The sequence below is a fragment of the Hirundo rustica genome, chromosome 13 (genome assembly GCF_015227805.2).
Source record: "Hirundo rustica isolate bHirRus1 chromosome 13, bHirRus1.pri.v3, whole genome shotgun sequence".
NCBI classification, from domain to species: domain Eukaryota; kingdom Metazoa; phylum Chordata; class Aves; order Passeriformes; family Hirundinidae; genus Hirundo; species Hirundo rustica.
Genome location: NC_053462.1, coordinates 17433971 through 17451280, shown reverse-complemented (window position 1 = coordinate 17451280; position 17310 = coordinate 17433971). Strand labels below are relative to the sequence as shown.

Sequence of the window (17310 nt, the reverse complement as noted above, 5' to 3'; positions counted from 1 at the left end):
AAGAGGTTTTCCCCAGGCTTGCAGCCAGCAGACATTCTGCCTTGGCCAGGTTGAGGCACTTGTCCACAGTCCCGGCTGCACAGAAGCACCTCCACTGACCTGGATTACTGCCACGCAGTGGTGAAGTTTTAGGATTCAGTGGAAAACTCACTGAGGTAAGGAAATCTTTGCATGAGAAAATGCACGATTTCAAGCTGCCAGAGCCTCACTCTGAATTTCACTTTCTGTTCTCAGGCCTCTTTCAATTTGTGGCTGCAATAACAGATAAGGTTGATACATTCAGACCTGCCAAATAATCAGCTGTTCGTCATTTCTGTCAGCAGTTGTTACCAGATGAGTTACGTCCATTAGAAGAGCCTCCTCTTCTCCTGATGAGCGAGCAAATAGCCTGGGTCAGACCCATTCATCTCCATTCAGCTGATGTGTTTCATACACTCTATTAGTCCCCTGTCACACATGCTGCATTATGAACACAAATTACCTAAGATAGCCTCCATCAAAGGTAACGAACAGACCTTCCTGCCAGTAAACAGTGTGAGTCCTTTTGACTCGAAATGTGCTGCAGCGGTTCCTTTGGGTGCCTGTGAAGCTGTAGATGGTCACCTTTTTGTTTCTTGTCTTGGTGTTCTTCTTGTTTTCAAAGAGCTGGAACAAGCAGAAAAGCATGAAAACCGTTAAAATGCTGAAGTTTCTCGTAAGGATGCTTTAACCGAGCAAGAAAGTGATTTCGTTTCTTAGCTTTCACAGGTGCTGTTGTACCTTTTCCAGTAAAAGTGACTTGTGCTCATATAAAATTTTGCGATGGAATGGAAATTCACGTGGTAAAATTGATTTTTCCACAGTGGAAATCTTTTTCATGCCACTCAAAAAGAGAACAATTTCACATCAGCGCACAAAGTTAATTCTATAACTGTGACATTTGCCGTATTTATTCTGCATTCACAGAAGTCTTATAAACCTAAAGTACTGAATGTTCTAGTGAATGATGAAGTCTGCCCTCGATGCAGAGAGTTAACTTTTCCACCTGTTTTAGTGGGAGGAAGATGGCTCTTCTCCAAGACACTTCAAACCAGCACTTAGAGCAAAATGTATTTCTGTTTTAAAACCAAGAAGTTAATCCGCAGGACTCCGTTGTACTCATCGCTCTAACACTTATTTGCCTGCAGACAGGTCTGACGCCTGGCACTCTTTCCACTCCCTTCATGAGGAACTGGATGAAGCCCCTAGGAAAGGTGCTCTAGGATTATGTAGTGCCCAGGAGGATGTAAGCAAGGGGTTGCCAAGACAGCCCATTAAAAGAGGTAAAGTTATTACATGGCTCGAGGAGCCTGGAAGACAGAGGAACTTCCAAAAACAGGTATCATGTTTTCCATGTTCTGCACATCACTGACAGACCACAGTTTAATGGAGAGCTGCTAAGAAGATACCAGAGCAGTACTATAAATATTTGCAGGTATTTATGACAGTTTCAGACAGAAACTGCTGCAAACACGTCTGCAACAACCTCAAAATTCACTCGGCTCTCGGAACCTTGCAAACACTACTTCAATGCCACTCATAGCACTTGCACTAATGGGGTGCCTCATGAAGGCAACAGTCCTGTAATTTTCTTCCCATTTGAACCCATAGAGATTCAGATATTTGGCTTTGCTGGAGCTGTTCCAGATCTCCCCTGGCAAAGCCGTGAGGAGTCTGGCCTGGTGGAATGGCCATGGACAAGAGCCGCAGGCAGGACTCCAATTTCTTGTAATTGGAAGATGCTGCAGGAACTGAGACCTTCCAGGGGATCACGTTATAAAGAGGCTGTGGAGAACTCAGGTTCTTTTCCCCCAGTGTCAATTTATTGTTCTCAATGACACCTGCTGTAAAAGCAGGATCAGATCTTCAGCACAGAGCCTTGTCTCTCCCTGTTTACTCAAATAACGTTACTGCAGTCTGTGACAGAAGCGAGCGGGATGTGAAGAGACATCCCACCTACACCAAACCACTTTAGCTGTCTGCTTTTGTTTGCAGACAGACACAGGAACCTACCTGGAGGTCCATCTCTGCCAGGCTAATTAACATCCGGGCTATGAACCTTTGCCAAAAGCCAACGGGGACAAAACTCATCTTGAAGACCCTCTGGACCGTGTTTGTGGTCTGGTGGCAGAGCCCGTGGATATCTAATGCCGGCTTGGTAGGAAGCAGATGAGGGAGGAGGTAGCTGAAACACATTACATTCAACAGCTCAGATTTTAGCTACAGCTTTTAACAGTGAGTACATTGTTACCAGATAATAGGGCGATTCAGGCTCCAAAGAGATTTTTAATGGCACAGCCTACTGCATATAAAAAAGCTTTTAGACTAAAGCGCTGCAGCAATACATGGAGAAATTAATTTACACTATGGAAGCAAGCAGAGGCAAAACAGACATTACATAATTCAGCCAGGGCTACTGGAAAGGGCTAAAATTGATGTAATGAGCATTTGTGTACTCACAAATTAAATGCATTAAAATATAAGAGTCATTAGAACAGCTGTGATGTTGGGACTCTTGTTTTTTTTTTTTTTTTTTTTTTTGGTACTACTCTGCCCCGCTAGTAAGCAGGGAATTACAGCTGTGGAACAGGAGATCAGTGCAAAAACAACCTCCAGCAGCTCAGGTTCTGTAAGCCCAGAAGCGGGGGAAAGGAGTTCGAGGCTTCAAGGACTGGGCTGCTCTGCCTCAACCCAGCCCTAGAATGAGAGCACCTCATGGGTCAGCAGGACAGGGATTCCTGCTGCTCCATCCTGCAGCTGGTGGATCCCTGCCACACCCCTAAAGCAAGAGCTCACTTTGCCAGGCTGTTGCTAGCAGAGAAATCACTTGTCTAGCTCAGATTCCTCTGCAATCAGACTATCAGGTACTTTGCCCAAGTGTGAAGGAGACTTGATGTTATCTGTGCCTGACCAGTCAGCAGTAACTGAGTTATGCTGCTGCAGGGGACCACAACACTTTCAAATTATTTTCAGATCTCCCAGTAAGCCCAGAATATTCATTTGCCCCGATCTTTCATATTTGGGAAGTTAAACGTCCTGGAATACTGCAACTGTTTTGAAAACCATGAGCTTATGGCTTTCAATACGTGCCAGTAAATCTCTTGTCAGTGATACTCTTCTGTACCAAACACATCTCAGGATGCCTGTACAATCTAAAATGTTATTTGCTTTTAAGCAGACACACTGCTGTTTTATCAGTGCTGAGCCTGAGAAAATGTGTTGGCATCTGGGGCTCATCGTTGACGGGCACAACGACAGCAACAAGGCACGTGGCCAAGAGACCCAACCAAAATAACACTGGCAGGGACTAGGCACAACCAGAACTAATGCTGGGTCAGAATCCACTGCTTTAAAGCCTCTCATGTTTTCTCTCTAGCAGCTGCAGAATTCTGTAAAATCTGAAATATCAGCGCAGAAAACACAGCCATCATTAGACCACAGCTCTCTCCATATGCCACACGTGATGACATATTACATGATCAAATTATCTGTTCCATGAAACATCTTTGGAATGTAAAACTGGCAAAAGTTTCAATTATAAATTGCAATAAGAATGGTCACGCTTTTAACTGTATTTTAAGAAGCAGAACACAGCTCAGTTACATGCACCTTAGGCAGAAGAGCGGAGTGCAGCAAACTAAACTAACTTCTCGCTCTATAAAAGTAGTGGATGCATCCTCAGACAGCCAATAAATTCTCCCCAGCACATCCAAGAAAAGGTCTAGTAGTGTAAGAAGGGCCAGTGAGGCCCTTCTGGGCCACACTATCTAGTGGATTATAACACAGATGGTGATTCGACGCTCTTGAACAACAGCCAATGCAAATTTTGAAAATATGTGAAACATGCCCCCATCCACCCTTTCAGAACAGAAACTGGCAGCTGCTTTCTCTACTGACTGCACAGAAACCCTATCTGGCAATCTAGACAATAATTGCAGCAGTACAGTAACAAATAACTGCTCTGTGTCTGGCTAGTACATTAAATTAATCCAACCTGCTATAGCTACAGCCCGTCAGTGGGAAGAATATTCTGCTAATGTGGCTTGGATCGCTCAGAAAAACATCGGGCAGGCCACAAGAAAGCAGTTTCCTTGTTCCCGAGGCACAGACAATGTAATTGCCTTGGTGAAAAATGGCAGATAGTGACAAGGAGTCCAAAAGGCATTTTGGACTGAGCAGAAACATTGCTGCTTTATCTGTGTTAAGCCTGAGAAAATTTGTTGGCATCCGGGACTGGATAAGTGACAGGCATAATGACAGCACAGAGAATGCTGCACTTGTGCTGGCATTCAGAGCTCCCCAGAGGCTCGGGGCGATGCAGCCGCGCTGTCCTGCAAGGGCAAGGAAGTGAAATGCAAATGCCACATCAAAAGTGCAACACAGCGCTGGTCTCACCGCTAGCCCAACAACAGGCTGTCGCCAAGCAGATGGGAGAGAGAAAAATCGCAGGGAACTCTGCCCAGAGGAAAAGGGACTGGGGGGCAGAGGGGAGGAGGACTCATTAACATTTAAAGAGAATGAGGTTTCTTAGACCATTTCTAGGAAAACTATTGATCAACACCTATTGAGGTTAAAAACCAAGTAAATCACGCTGCTGCTGCAGCGACGCTTTCCTGATTTCCCCGGAAATAAAATGCCACTGCTTTCAGGGCTGACACAATTATTGATTGCCCAAAGTTTTCTGCCACACCGAAGTGAGGATCTTTCACTGGAAACAGATGACTCCAGCCCATCTATATTTCAGGCCTGGCAGCCTTGGCCTCACATCCTCTCCGGGCTGCAGCTGCGCCGGCTGAGCCCTTACAGCTTCCACCTGCTCGTGGCCGCAGCCCCAGCGGTGTCACTGCCCCTCCGGGCTGGTGGCTGAGCCTGTCACCAGCCTCAATGCACCCAGGGGACAAAGACTGCTCTGGGAAAGCTTTCACACGGGCTGGTTTGGCCCAGAGGATGCTCAGTTCAGGAAATACGGCCCAAATAGATGGGCGCCTTCCATGACACTGCTGAATGCTCTCAGATATTTTCTCAGCACAAGAACCCCGTCAAGACAACCACTTAAGAGTGGCAAAGCCTGCTAATATTCACTGACTAAATTGCTATTTTTCTCCAGCCTGACTAAACCTCTCTAATTATCAACATACCTGTTATTGGCCACAGGGAGGGCGATCTCAAACTTGGCCAAGAACTGGAAGTACTGCTCTTCGGTCTGCTCGGTGAAACCCGTCCCAACCAGCAGCATCCTGAGGTCCTCTGCTCTGATGACTCCATTCTTAGCTACAGACTTGGAGCTCTTGATGTTGAAAATCCTCTGCAGACACTCCGAGAGCCAGACGGGGTCGAGGAAGTAGAGGTTCCTCAGGCCATGGCTCGTGTCTGGGAAGTGCAGTAGTGTCCCTGTTTCTATGAGAAAATTAATGGCTGCAAAAAAAGCAAAGAATTGGGGATTAGCAATAGAGCAGCATCAGGAAACCACAGTGCAGAAGAGTAGGACGAGGCAGTTTGTGCAGTTCTATGCATTCCTGATCCAGCCAGCAGGCAGCCAAGCCAAGAGAGTAACATCTATCTGAGGAGTGCTGCTATCTGACACTCCACTTGTAAAACCCACATCTCACTTCTTCACAGCCAGTATTTCTGTCCCCATGACACCTCCCCTTCACCCTCCTCCTGCCATCCTCACAGGGAAGGGTCCTCCCTGCCTCCTGCAGAGCAAGGCCTCTGCAAAGATCACAAGACTGGGGCCCTACAGAGAAGCCAGACTTGAAACTATGGCAACCCTCACTCTGCACAGACTAGAAATGCAGTTCTCTGCAGACTAGAAATGAGACACAGCTTGTCGAAAAAAAATGAAATCAGTAACCGCAGACCACCTTAGAAACCTCCCAGTCGCGTCCCCAAAGTCCCACTACTAATTCTCTATCTTACCAATTTCCAAAGCGACCTCTACACTGGTGTAATTTGTATTTACTGTCTGACGAATATTTCAACTGGATGTACATATTTATTTCCAGGAAATTACTGGTATGCTCTGACATACCAGTTTGCAAGTCTTCGTAGTCTTTGATGTCATTTCCAGGTGTTTGCTCGATCATCAGCTCTATTTGTCTGTCTGTTAAATACTGCACATCATCATTTTGACTTCTTCTATGCTGTTCTGCAAGCACAGCTTCCTGAAGGCTGAGGTAACTCCTCGGTATCTGCAAGCCACGTGAGAAAACCAGCAGATCAGGATCAGCCAGCAAGGGATGAACTGGCTGCTGTCTTTCACAGGGATCTTCCAGTGCTGTCTTTTCCCAAAGCCAGATTGCCACCTCAAATATACACATGGCTCCTGCATCAACTACCTACTCCATCAATAACTCCTCAAGTTCACCTCCCAAACCCTCCCAGAAGCCCTGCTTTGGTAAGGATCACCAAGACAGCCCAGTTCTCACCAATCTCCCTGCAAGTTTCTGGGAGCAAATGGAGCTGCCGACATCCTTCATGTTGCAAGTGACATGAAAAATCAGCTGCCGCAGTCCCTCGAGGCCTTCCAGAGTCTTACACGAGAGCTCGCTGCAAAAGTCATGCAAGAAGGAAGGTTATCAAACCTTATCGGCACACTGGCTTCCTTTCCAGGCTCACTTTCCCTTATCACTGACTCTAAATTTCCTGTGTCAGCTGAATGGGAGGAAGGCTGTCAGTGAGTATTTTTAGAATGCTTTAGAGAAAATACAGAGTCGCCTGGAAAAGATGTATTAGGCCACGTCTGTATTAGTCCAACCTCTGCCCTGCCTGCTTCCCTCACTACGCTGCTGTCCCCTGTGCACGGGGATGTCTGGGGACATCTCTGGCAGCCTGACCAAAGACATCCCCCTCTGTCCCTGCAGAGCCACACACATCCTGGAAGGGGCTGCGGGGAGGAGGAGAACTCTGTGCCCCAGCAGCCTCTGGAGACAAGTCCAGTCCTCCCTGCCTCAGATCAAAGAGGCAGGATGATGACTACCAGACACCTTTTCCCACCCTCATTCCGGTCCTTGATCAGCTGGATCCTGCAATCTGGGAATTGATGCTAAGATCCTAAAAGCTGGCCTTCATTATCTCTTGAACAGCTAAAAACCTGCTCTCTTCAACTCCCACTAGTCTTAATCTCTTTGTGGGCTGGGTAAGAACAGCTCTATTCCCCTTTCCCCAACAAAGGGTCTTTCTAACTGATCCTACACATGTTCCCATGGCAGACAGAAAATCCTTCTCTCATGAAATGTGCTTTATCTCAAAACTCAGCCCTCTGTGGCACTGGGAAGTGTGCAACTCACTGGGATGCTGGATGACCCTGACCCCTGATAGAAGCACCTGGAGTCACCCACACAGTCATTTCACACTCCTCACACTCCTCCAGCCCCAGAGCTTATTACCATGCATATTCCAGGTGGATGACGGGGTGTGGAGAGGCACAGGAGGAAGGAGGTATGAAATCAGGCTGGGAAGAAATGCAAGGGGAAAGGAAGCTGAAGAGAAACTTTCAGGACGGCTGACAGGGTGAAAGAAAGTCCCCTTGAGAAAGAAGGATCAAGATTGTGCTGTGATGCTCTGAGGTGATGGGAAAAGAGGCTTGAGGTGACACAAACACAAAAGTTTTCTCCTTTTCACGGTGAGTCTTTGAGCCTCACAGTGGGTCCCTGGTGCTCCTTCTAATGGGGAAGAGCTGGCTGGGATGCCTGACAGTGCCTGGGATTCCTGACAGTGCCTGCAGAACAGTGTGTGGGAGGTCGGCTGATGCCTTTGCCAGGCAGCAGATGGGAAGTGCTGGGGACATCACAGGGCCCTTCCTCATTTGCCAGCTGCCACCTGCTCCTGCCCCAGGGCAGAGGCATTTTCACGCTGTTTGGTGCCAGCCTGCTGCATCCACATCAGCCCCTGGCTCAGACACGCTTCGTTCCCAGCCCGAGGAGCCTCCTCTTCCCAAGGGCATTGTCCTGGGGCGGTGTCAGACTGCGTGGCCTGAGTGACACCCATCTCCCGGGCAGCCCCAGCCCCTGCTGTGACACCTGGAGATGGATGGCAAGGGTTTGGACTGCCAGGGGCTCGGGGGACTGACCCCTCCTTGCCCAGCTGATGGTGCCACGTGAGCCGTGTTCCACATCAGGTACCACCCACAGCCTCCCCTCAGCAAAGCCCCTGGCACCCACCCTGTGACAGTCACGCTCTCACAGCATTAATCAGTCAATCTGCACCTTCTCCCCTTGTGACTAATGTGTCACCATTAAGCAGTGAGAAACCTGAGTGAAGGGGGAGCAGTAAACAGGCTGGTCAAGGTCATGACTTTGGAGCTTCCAGCTCTCAGACTCATCATCAGCCCCCCTGAGCAACACTGACCTTCTCTCTCATTATAATACATTATCTCAGTCAAAAATAGATGAAATGCAATGCTGACGAGTCTCTAAATTGGTTCCGTTGCCAAGGAGATCAAGTATCTCAAAATTGTTAAAAGTGTCATAAAATAAAGAGCGAGTGACTGAACTTCACAAAGGCACAAGTACTTACTGCAGGTGCTTGAAGGTGATATCTGGGAAGCCAGTTGCTCTGGATCCAGAGGGAGACCGACACAGAGCCAGGACGTACGCCCTCAGGGTTGCTATCCTCTCCACACGGAATTTTGTTTCGATCAGATCAAGGTGTGTCCCCACCACCAACACCACTGAGTTCGGAGCCTTGGCCTGCAAGAGGAAACACTGACAGTGACCTCATCCAGATTACATCAGTGAGGACAGGTGAAAAGTGTAATATTTAAGAGGAGGGACTCACGCATATTAATAAAATGGAATATATATATATATATTTATAAAATAAATGTAACCTGTCATGGCTTGACAACAGCCACAAGTGATCTGGGTATTACAGAAGTTCTGCAGAGCATGGCTTAATCGTCTGCTGCTACTGCAGGGTAGGAAACTGCCACTTTGGGTTTCTGCATCAGGGTTTAACATGAAGGGAGTTGCTGTGAGTTAGTGAAATAAAGGGAAGCATGTCTGCCCAGACAAAGTTAACCTAACCTGCAGCCAGAAGATCTGACATCCTGAAAAAGGATAGTTACAGTCTGGAATGGATACCTGGGGAAGTCACACAGACTTTTTCATAGGACCAGTAATTTTCATAGGACCAGACCAGTAATTTCATGGAGAGATGAGATAAACTTTTGGGAGCCTCAACCTACTTAATCCTGAATCAGAGCAAAGGATTGGATTAGGTGACCTCGTGGTTTCTTCAAATCCTTCCATGACTGTACTACGACACTGGAATGTACCCAGATCTCAGGGAAAATGCTGCCAAATACAATGGGAATGCACAGGCTTAAGCAGGGATCATTTGCCCATCCAAGTGACTTTGACCAGAAGAATATTCAGAGGCAGAAAGATTTCCCTCTTTGCATGCAATCCATTTCCCTCCCATGATGCCCACTGAAATCTCCCAACCTGAGTGACACCAAACAACCCCAGGAGTGGTGGCTGCACCAAGCCACAGCAAAGGGCCCCCTGGCCCAGCCTGCTGCTGCCTGGAGGCTCATGGAGAGCACAGGCACAGGGTAGGATGCTCCCTCCCAGTACCCAGCAGCCTGCAGCTCACTGACTTCCTCAGCACGAGGGAGGATCTCGGAATTAACAGCACTTGATGGAGTTCTCATCCACCAGTTTGTCCTTCCAATTTCTGGCACCCCTAGCCCACTGTATTTCCAGTAAATTCCACAGGTTAGCCACCCAGTGTGTTTAAGATACTTCCCATTGTTTGCTCCAAAGCTACAATTTCCCTTGTTCTCTCCCAATTCTATTGTAAAGGATCATGAACAAAGACTCTCTTGTGGTTTTCTCCTTTCCCCATCACTTCTACATGCAGCCCTCTTCATTTTTCCCTTCTTTTAGCCATCATGATCATATTTCCCTGCATTTTTCCTGATGTTACTGTGTGCTTGCTGGGATGTATCAAGGACACATCATATATTTTTGAAATATAATAATTTTCCTGTCAGCTTCATTACCTAGTTTGGGTTTTTGACTGCTGCTGACCATTAATATTTCGATAATTACAAGGTGTTTGCTTTTCGAAAGGCGCCCATTTTTGTGTATTTAATGTTAAAACAATTATCAGATAATAAAGAGTTACAAACAATTATGAACACAGTGTTACGAAAATCAATCCACAGCAATGAATTCACTGTGGCTCTGAGTAAATGAGAGCTGTTTTGGAAATACTCTCCAGCTTACCTGAATCAAAAGTGTTAAAAATATAACCTCAAGACTAATGTGTGTCTAACCCACACAAGAAAGAAAATGCCTCAAACCCCCCTTGGAGCACAGTGTGGTCAAACACTAATTCCAAAATAAGTATGTTCAGCCTTACTTAGCAAGGGTTTATAAATCAGCTTTTGTTTCGTTCTCTGCTGTGTGTGAGGGAGAACAAAGCAAATGATAAATTTAAACCATTAAATATAGCGATACGCCTACAGTGTAATGGAAAATGAATTCCAAATGCTGTGCAAAATTCATAGCTTGGGGAGCTTTTAAAAGCAGAGCAAAAAGAATCTGCAATATCACATATCTGCGTGCTGAGCTGCTACTTGATAAATAGATATCCCAGAGCCCACCAGTGACTTCTTACCTCAATGTTCAGCAACCAGAACTGTAAGTTTGCCACAGCTTCTTCCCCCAGTGCCAAGTTCCAGACCACTATGTACAATGCTTTGTCTGTGAAGAAACACTGATTGACTGTAGACATGCTCGCCGGGCCTCCGATATCCCAGACATTGAACTCCACTGAATCAACCTACTTAGACAAAGAGAAGTGTTCAAATCAAACCGTGGCAGTAAATCACTGAGAGATAATAGCTGAAGTATAAACCTACGCCTGCATAATGTATGACACAAGAAGGGGTTCAATGTCCTAATTGTGCCTCCAGGAAAGATAAATCAACAAGCAATTGTTAAGCATGGCTACCACTTCCCCACAGGAAATCAAGACTAATTACTTGCTGCTAAAACGATAGAGGTGCCCTTGATGCTGGTAAAACTCCAGTTAATGCTGTGGATTCTCCAGTACAAACAAGGGTCTCATTCTGAGCCCTGCATTTCACTGCATCTGTAATAGAAACTGTTTCATCCTTGCCTGTGCCACGCTCGACAAGACCATTGAAGCTGCTTATCTGCCACTGCCGTGGGGAACAGGAAACCCCTGCTGAAATCACTTCCACTGAGCTCAGACTGAGCTGAGCCAAGCAGAAGAGAGATGCTCAGGAGATGGGAAGCTTCTCAGGCCTCCCATAAACACCTCCTACACATTGCTCCCAGGCTTCTGACGTCTGTGCCACGCCAGAGATGGGCCAGAGTCACAGCTGCTGTGAACCAGACTCACTGATTTCTGGGGGGATGCTTAAATGGAGGCCTCTCCAGCTCTGGTTCTCTTCCCAGTGAGAGCATCCATTCCTCTGTGCAGTCCCATGACAGCACTAAAAGAGAGCCTGGCTCTCTGCTTCAATGACATTCAGGCTCCCAGTTGCAGCAGGGAGTACCTGCACACCTGGGCAGCTCTGTCCCTCAATCACTTGGCCCTGGAGAGTAAAAAACCCTGAGATTGAACACAAAACCAAAGCTTCCTGCAGCCACCATCCTCAGAGCATCACATAACACCCAGTGGGCTCTGTTTAGGGGACTGATCCCACGTGGAAGTTACTCTGTGAGAGTTCAGCCAGGAGCTCAGGATCTCAGCAGGGCTCTGATTCTGTGCAATCCGTGTGAACTCTCCCCAAAACAGCTGGAAGAACTTCCATATTGTTGAAACCAAGCCCTAACCAGCACAAGGACTGCTTTGTTCATCCAAAAGACCTTCAGCTGTGAGTGTGTGTGTGGACAGACAGACCCAGAGATAGTGACAAAAGCCTGTTCAGCATCTTGATCCCACTCCAGGTCTCTGGTGCTGTCTACACTTTTATTTTATTCAACTGCTCTTCAACACAAAATGCACAAATCCCTTCTCCCACCAAAGTCTACCCTTCAAGGAGTCAGCCTGTGGTGCTCTTTTCTTTCTGTTTCTGGCCTGGCACTCTTTGCTGTGGAACAGCTGAACTCAGCAGGCTCCTTCCCCCTTTCCAAAACAGTCTGGTGGTCATGGCTCACAGCTGTGATGTGTTTGCACCCCCTCAGCTCTGACAAGAGCTCAGGACCAATTCTGCATCTTCTGATCCCTGGGCTACTCTGCAGGCAGTGGACAGGGCCACCTACAAACGCTTGGATTAAATCAGCGCTCTCCAAATGAGTTCAGTATGACACACTCCATGAGTGAGCCATCTTGAGATTTGGGTGTTTAAGATTCGCCTTAGACATCCCTGGATCACACCTTCCACCCACATTCCCCACCTAGGACAGTTGTGATATCAAGGAAGTCCAGCTTCGGGTACTGATGTCCCAAATGAAAGGACAATCTGCTGCAAAGAAGCTGATTTAAAGCACTCTCTCAAAATTAGTGTCCACTCGAGGTGGGAGAGCCAGAATCTCATCCCAGCCAAGGCACAGCTCTCTTTAGTTAGTAAGGAAAACTGAACTGCCCTCTGAGTACCAGCTGGAAATGAAACAGAATTGCAACGGGTCTAAAACTACGCCACTTGTGAGGTGATGAAATTGCTGTTCATAAAAGGACAATTTCAGCCCAAATGGACCCTGGAGGTCTCCCACACCCCACTGGGGCCGCAGATCTCCGACCGCTTTTCACCTTGGCCTTGTGCCCCACGGGCTTGGGGAGCTCCCACTTGGTGGTGCGGATGGTGGCATCGCTGTGCATCATCTGGGGCACCTTCCCTGTCTGCAGGATCTCCACCAGCGTGGACTTGCCCTGCCGGGGAGGGCCGACGACGATCATCTTCATCAGCCTGCACTTCTCCGCGCGCCGCAGCTGCGCTCGTAAATACGCCAGCACCGTCTTGGGGCCTGCGCGGGAGAGAGAACGGGGGCTGCAGGCACCAACACCCCCAGGGACAGCACACACCCCACTGCTGCAACGCTTCAGCTCAGCCCCTGCTCCCCCTGCGGTGGGATGAGAGCAAACCAAGGGCAAACCTGAGATAGAGACCCCAGGAAAAGGTCGCTGCTCGGGGAGGGCTCCGCAACGGAGCACGGAAAGGAGAAACAAATGCTGGGGGCTCCTGCGCTGCAGAAGCTGAATGGAAATGTAAAATGCTAATTTAGTGTTGGAAAATACTCAGTTTTTCCCTCTGCTTTTATGTTTCCAGTTAAAGTTAGATCGAGGCTTCAGCAGTATACTGCTGCAGCAGGAATAATTCCTAATAATTTCGTTCCCACAGGATTTTCTGATTAAAATGCACCAAAAAAAAAAAAAAAAAAAAAAAAGACAGCATTGTAATAGATCCAAAAACCTAGCAGCTCACAATAAAGTCACTTCAATAGGGCTGCGACTGCTGATCCTAAACACTTCAGTCTTTAGAGAGACCATCTAAATATCCTAAAATATCCACATTCAGGAAGCAAGCCACGGAATTTATGCATACTGCAAACACTGTATTTATAAGCCATCATTTTAAATTGTCATCTGTCTTAAATTGATCATTACATCCAGAGCTTAGCACTGACTATCAAATTTGTAAATACGAGTAGGAGGTTTCCCTGTGCAGTTCCAGTTAACGCCAACACGGGCTCGGCATTCACTGTCTGCTCCAGCTCTTGACCATTAAAAGAAGAGATTTTATTGCACGTTCAATCAATTTAATAAAGAATACACAGCATCAGCCTTACCCTCTTTTCTGATCTCTGCAGGAACGTTACTGATATTTAGTTCCTCGATATCCAGCTGCCAGAGATTAGCCAGCTGTCCAAGTTCTGGAGGAAGCTCTCGGATACCAGGGTTACTGTACAAAAACAAATAAATCTACCAACAACCAGGCTTTGTGTGTAAGTAGCTGCTCTCACGGACTCTCAGATTACACTATTCTATCCTTGCAGAAATCTTCCATTAACATTTTAATAAGACTACTCAGCACTTTAATAGCAATTTCCATCCTAAAAGTGATGTATAACATCAATTTATCCTCTGAGCCAGACAAATGTAATCATCTTCGCTGGATAGTTGAGGAAATAAAGGCAAAAACAATGAATTATTGAATGTAACACTACAAAAACTGACAGCAAAAAGCCAGAATGAACTAGAGGCACATTAGATTCCCAGGCCTGTGTTCAAGGCATTAGATCATCTTCCTAACTCAAAAGACCAGCCTCTTCCTTATCTAAAGCAAACCATGGGCACAGTTTTAACAAGGGGCTGACTATTTCCAGCTTTCTGACTTCAAAAGCACTGGACATCTGGGGTGGGGCTCCACAGAAGACTGGTCACTAAAACAACATGGAAATAACACTGCAAAGCCTTTCCAGGACATGGACTTACTTTCCTAAATAAAGCTCTGTTAAACCTTTCAGGAGGCAAACGGACTGCGGGACAGAGTCCAGCTGATTGTCGTTCAGATAAAGAACCTCCAGAGAATCACTCAGAAATGCTGGAAACTCCAAAAAAGGACCTGGAACGAGACAGGAAACAAATTGCACCTTTAAAAAAAGAAACAACAAAACAGGCATCAAGGCTCTGAACCAAGAGCTTCACCTGAACTTTGCGGGCAGGACATGAGGTCATGTCCACTGGCAGGGGCCACCACCAAGCAAGAGCGGAAAAGCAAATGGCCTTCAGTGACAACCTAACATCAATGTTCACATCTCAACGTCCTAAAGTCACAGTGCTGGAAGGTGACAGTGCCCAGAACTTATGGGGTGCCCAGGGAGGAACTCCAAGCCTGCCAAAACAGCTCAGGGGATGAGTGATGAGTGCCAACTTATTTCCTGCTGTTGGTAACATCTTGTGAGCTGCCCCTGCTACAGCCTAACAGCTGGCACTGAGAGAGCATCCCACAGGCACAACTGGTTCTTAACATGGCACTGGAAGGGCACATCCAGGGCACAGCTGGCTCTCGATGTGTTTTTTTCATATTACCTGAGAAAAGCCAGAAGCCAGTCAGAATTTATGGGCAGGTCCCCACGCTGCATCCCACAGTGATTTATGGTGGATCAAAGTCAGTAACAACAGGGAAGAAAACCCAAACAGCAGCTGACAGACTGACCTGTGCTGTCTCTAAAACATGCTGGTGTTTGATCCTCTGTTCTGTTTTAGACAGAAGGACTCAGGGAACTTCCTCCATGCCTGAGGAGCATCTTGGGCATTTTGGGAACAACCCAAGCAGTAAGTGCATCAACTGCATGGCTGAGTTGCTGCTGCTGGAGAGGTTCAAACAAAGGGAAGCTCTGCAAGTTCCAAAGAGCATCATTTCACTTCAGAAATGGCTCCTGGGATAGCGGCACAAAAAGCTGCCATGGACTGTGTTGCTGTATTGAGGGTGTCACATTTATCTACAAAAGAGCATCCTGAAATGAAGGGAAACCAGCCAGGTTTGGAGTCTGATTGGGAAAGTACAACCAGCACCATCTGCTGCCTCCATGGTCAAGCAAAGCAACTCCCTGAGATGGAACTGTCCCATCCCCTCCTGAAGGATGGGACAGTTCCACTTCCACCAAGATCTCCTTCCTTTACAGAGAAGACGTGAGGAACTGTAATTAGACTCAGCCAAAAAGAGGCGGGGGCAGGGGAAATGGAAGAGGTTTTCTCAGGAGAAAACTCCCCAGTTCTAATATTAACAGCACTTCCAACCTGAGCTGTGATCAGAAAAGGAGCAAGATAGAGTCCCACTGTCTGCAGGGCTGTTTCACATACATTACAGGACTGTCTGGAGTGGGCAGTGTCACAGTCTGCCTTTGAGTTTTCAAATTAAAAAATCATCTTTGGGATTATTTTAGGAGAACAGCAGGCTTATTCATGATGCAATTCACTTCCTTTCTGGCTCATCACTGGACTTAAACTTTGCATTGTTGCTCTTCAGTAGGTACCTAGGCACAGACCGATTTAGCTCCTCTTGGACACGTTGGAGCAAACTCCTAAAATAGCAGCAATACTCTGAATTCACCAGAGTCCCAGGTGGAAAGGAGTGTACTATATTGGAAGCAAGCTCGAGGTGTTTATGAATTGTAATTATTTATTCATGAGTTATTTATGATTTCTCTGGCTTCAGCTCAAATTTTCTTTTAAAGAACTGCAGAAAAATTAAAACAAATCCCATCTTGAAAATATATTTTTGGATGAATAAACGCCACCAACACCACATATGTGCGTGCAAGAAGTTATTCTGAGACTTATCAATCAAGTATAGTAGGCATCCATGAATTATTCTCTTTAAATAATCTAGACTTAAGTAAACAGCTTTGTTGATAAATCATATGAAAACCTGTCCACCCCCACTTCACCAGGAGACTTCTGTGAGCAGCTGATGTACTCCGGCTTCTGTTTTCTCTTGATGTTTAAATTCTTGGCCACATTCTTTCATCTCACCAAGCTATACTTGGCAGAGGAACAGAGAGAAAAGGATGAGCTGGCTTTGCTCTGTCTCTGTGGCTGCTCAGCCGTGGCACAGCCAGGTGGGTGACTCTGTGCCCTCCTGCTACCTGAGGCAGCTCCAGGGTGTAAGGTGCCACGGCTGTTCAAATGTTACTGTGGCAGAGCCCATCCTCGTCTGCTTTCTGCTGGGGGTTATGCTGGGTCTGCAGCAGGCAGAGATTTCCATCAGGACAGCAATTCCCTTTTACAGCTGGTTTTAGCTGCCTTTGCCTGCTGCTCCTGCCCTTCTCTTCCCTTAGGGAAATGCTGCTGTGGCACTTCACAGCGAAGCTCTGAGGATATGTCAGGCTCCACAGCTTCACAAGGTTCAGACTCCTCGTCCAGTTGTTCCCTATTCCAACAATGTCACAGCATTTCTATTTCCATTTCCTGCTCGTGAAGCAGCACAGACCAACCTCTTCTCCCCCTGGGGGGACACACACCTTACTCAGCACAGCAGCCCCCACTCCCATGGACAGGAAAACGAGGCAGGAGCAGCCTTGCCCGGAGGTCCAGGTAGAACCTCTGCTCTCAGAGGAGCCAGCTGGGGGTGAGGATCTCCAGCCCTAACCTACACCTATGGCTGTACATGGTACATTTACCAATTTCAGGCACACTTTTCAGGGGAATTGAGTAAGGCTTTGCTGCAGGAGGGCCTCTTCCTCCCACGAGCAGTCAAGGGCTGCTCGGATGTGCGTCAGGACGACGCCGGCTCTTATCCCACTCTGTGACTGGCAGGGAATGTTTTGAGCCAGGCATTCTGCAGGCAGCCAGAACGAGAAAACTCCCCAA

General features: G+C 47.1%; 1 protein-coding gene across 5 annotated transcripts in view; it reads right to left on the bottom strand.

The window, feature by feature from the left end:
* LRRK1 (leucine rich repeat kinase 1) overlaps positions 1 to 17310 on the bottom strand; it is a 73051-nt gene that overhangs the window by 20467 nt on the left and 35274 nt on the right. For all 5 annotated transcript variants that reach the window (XM_040077371.2, XM_040077375.1, XM_040077374.2 and 2 more), the window contains 10 exons: positions 14431 to 14560; positions 13785 to 13897; positions 12748 to 12962; positions 10645 to 10809; positions 8536 to 8708; positions 6447 to 6567; positions 6050 to 6209; positions 5157 to 5433; positions 2032 to 2203; positions 482 to 645 (listed from right to left, as the gene is read on the bottom strand). In XM_040077371.2, coding sequence (XP_039933305.1) covers positions 482 to 645; positions 2032 to 2203; positions 5157 to 5433; positions 6050 to 6209; positions 6447 to 6567; positions 8536 to 8708; positions 10645 to 10809; positions 12748 to 12962; positions 13785 to 13897; positions 14431 to 14560 — 1690 coding nt within the window. The remainder of the gene's footprint in view (positions 1 to 481; positions 646 to 2031; positions 2204 to 5156; positions 5434 to 6049; positions 6210 to 6446; positions 6568 to 8535; positions 8709 to 10644; positions 10810 to 12747; positions 12963 to 13784; positions 13898 to 14430; positions 14561 to 17310) is intronic.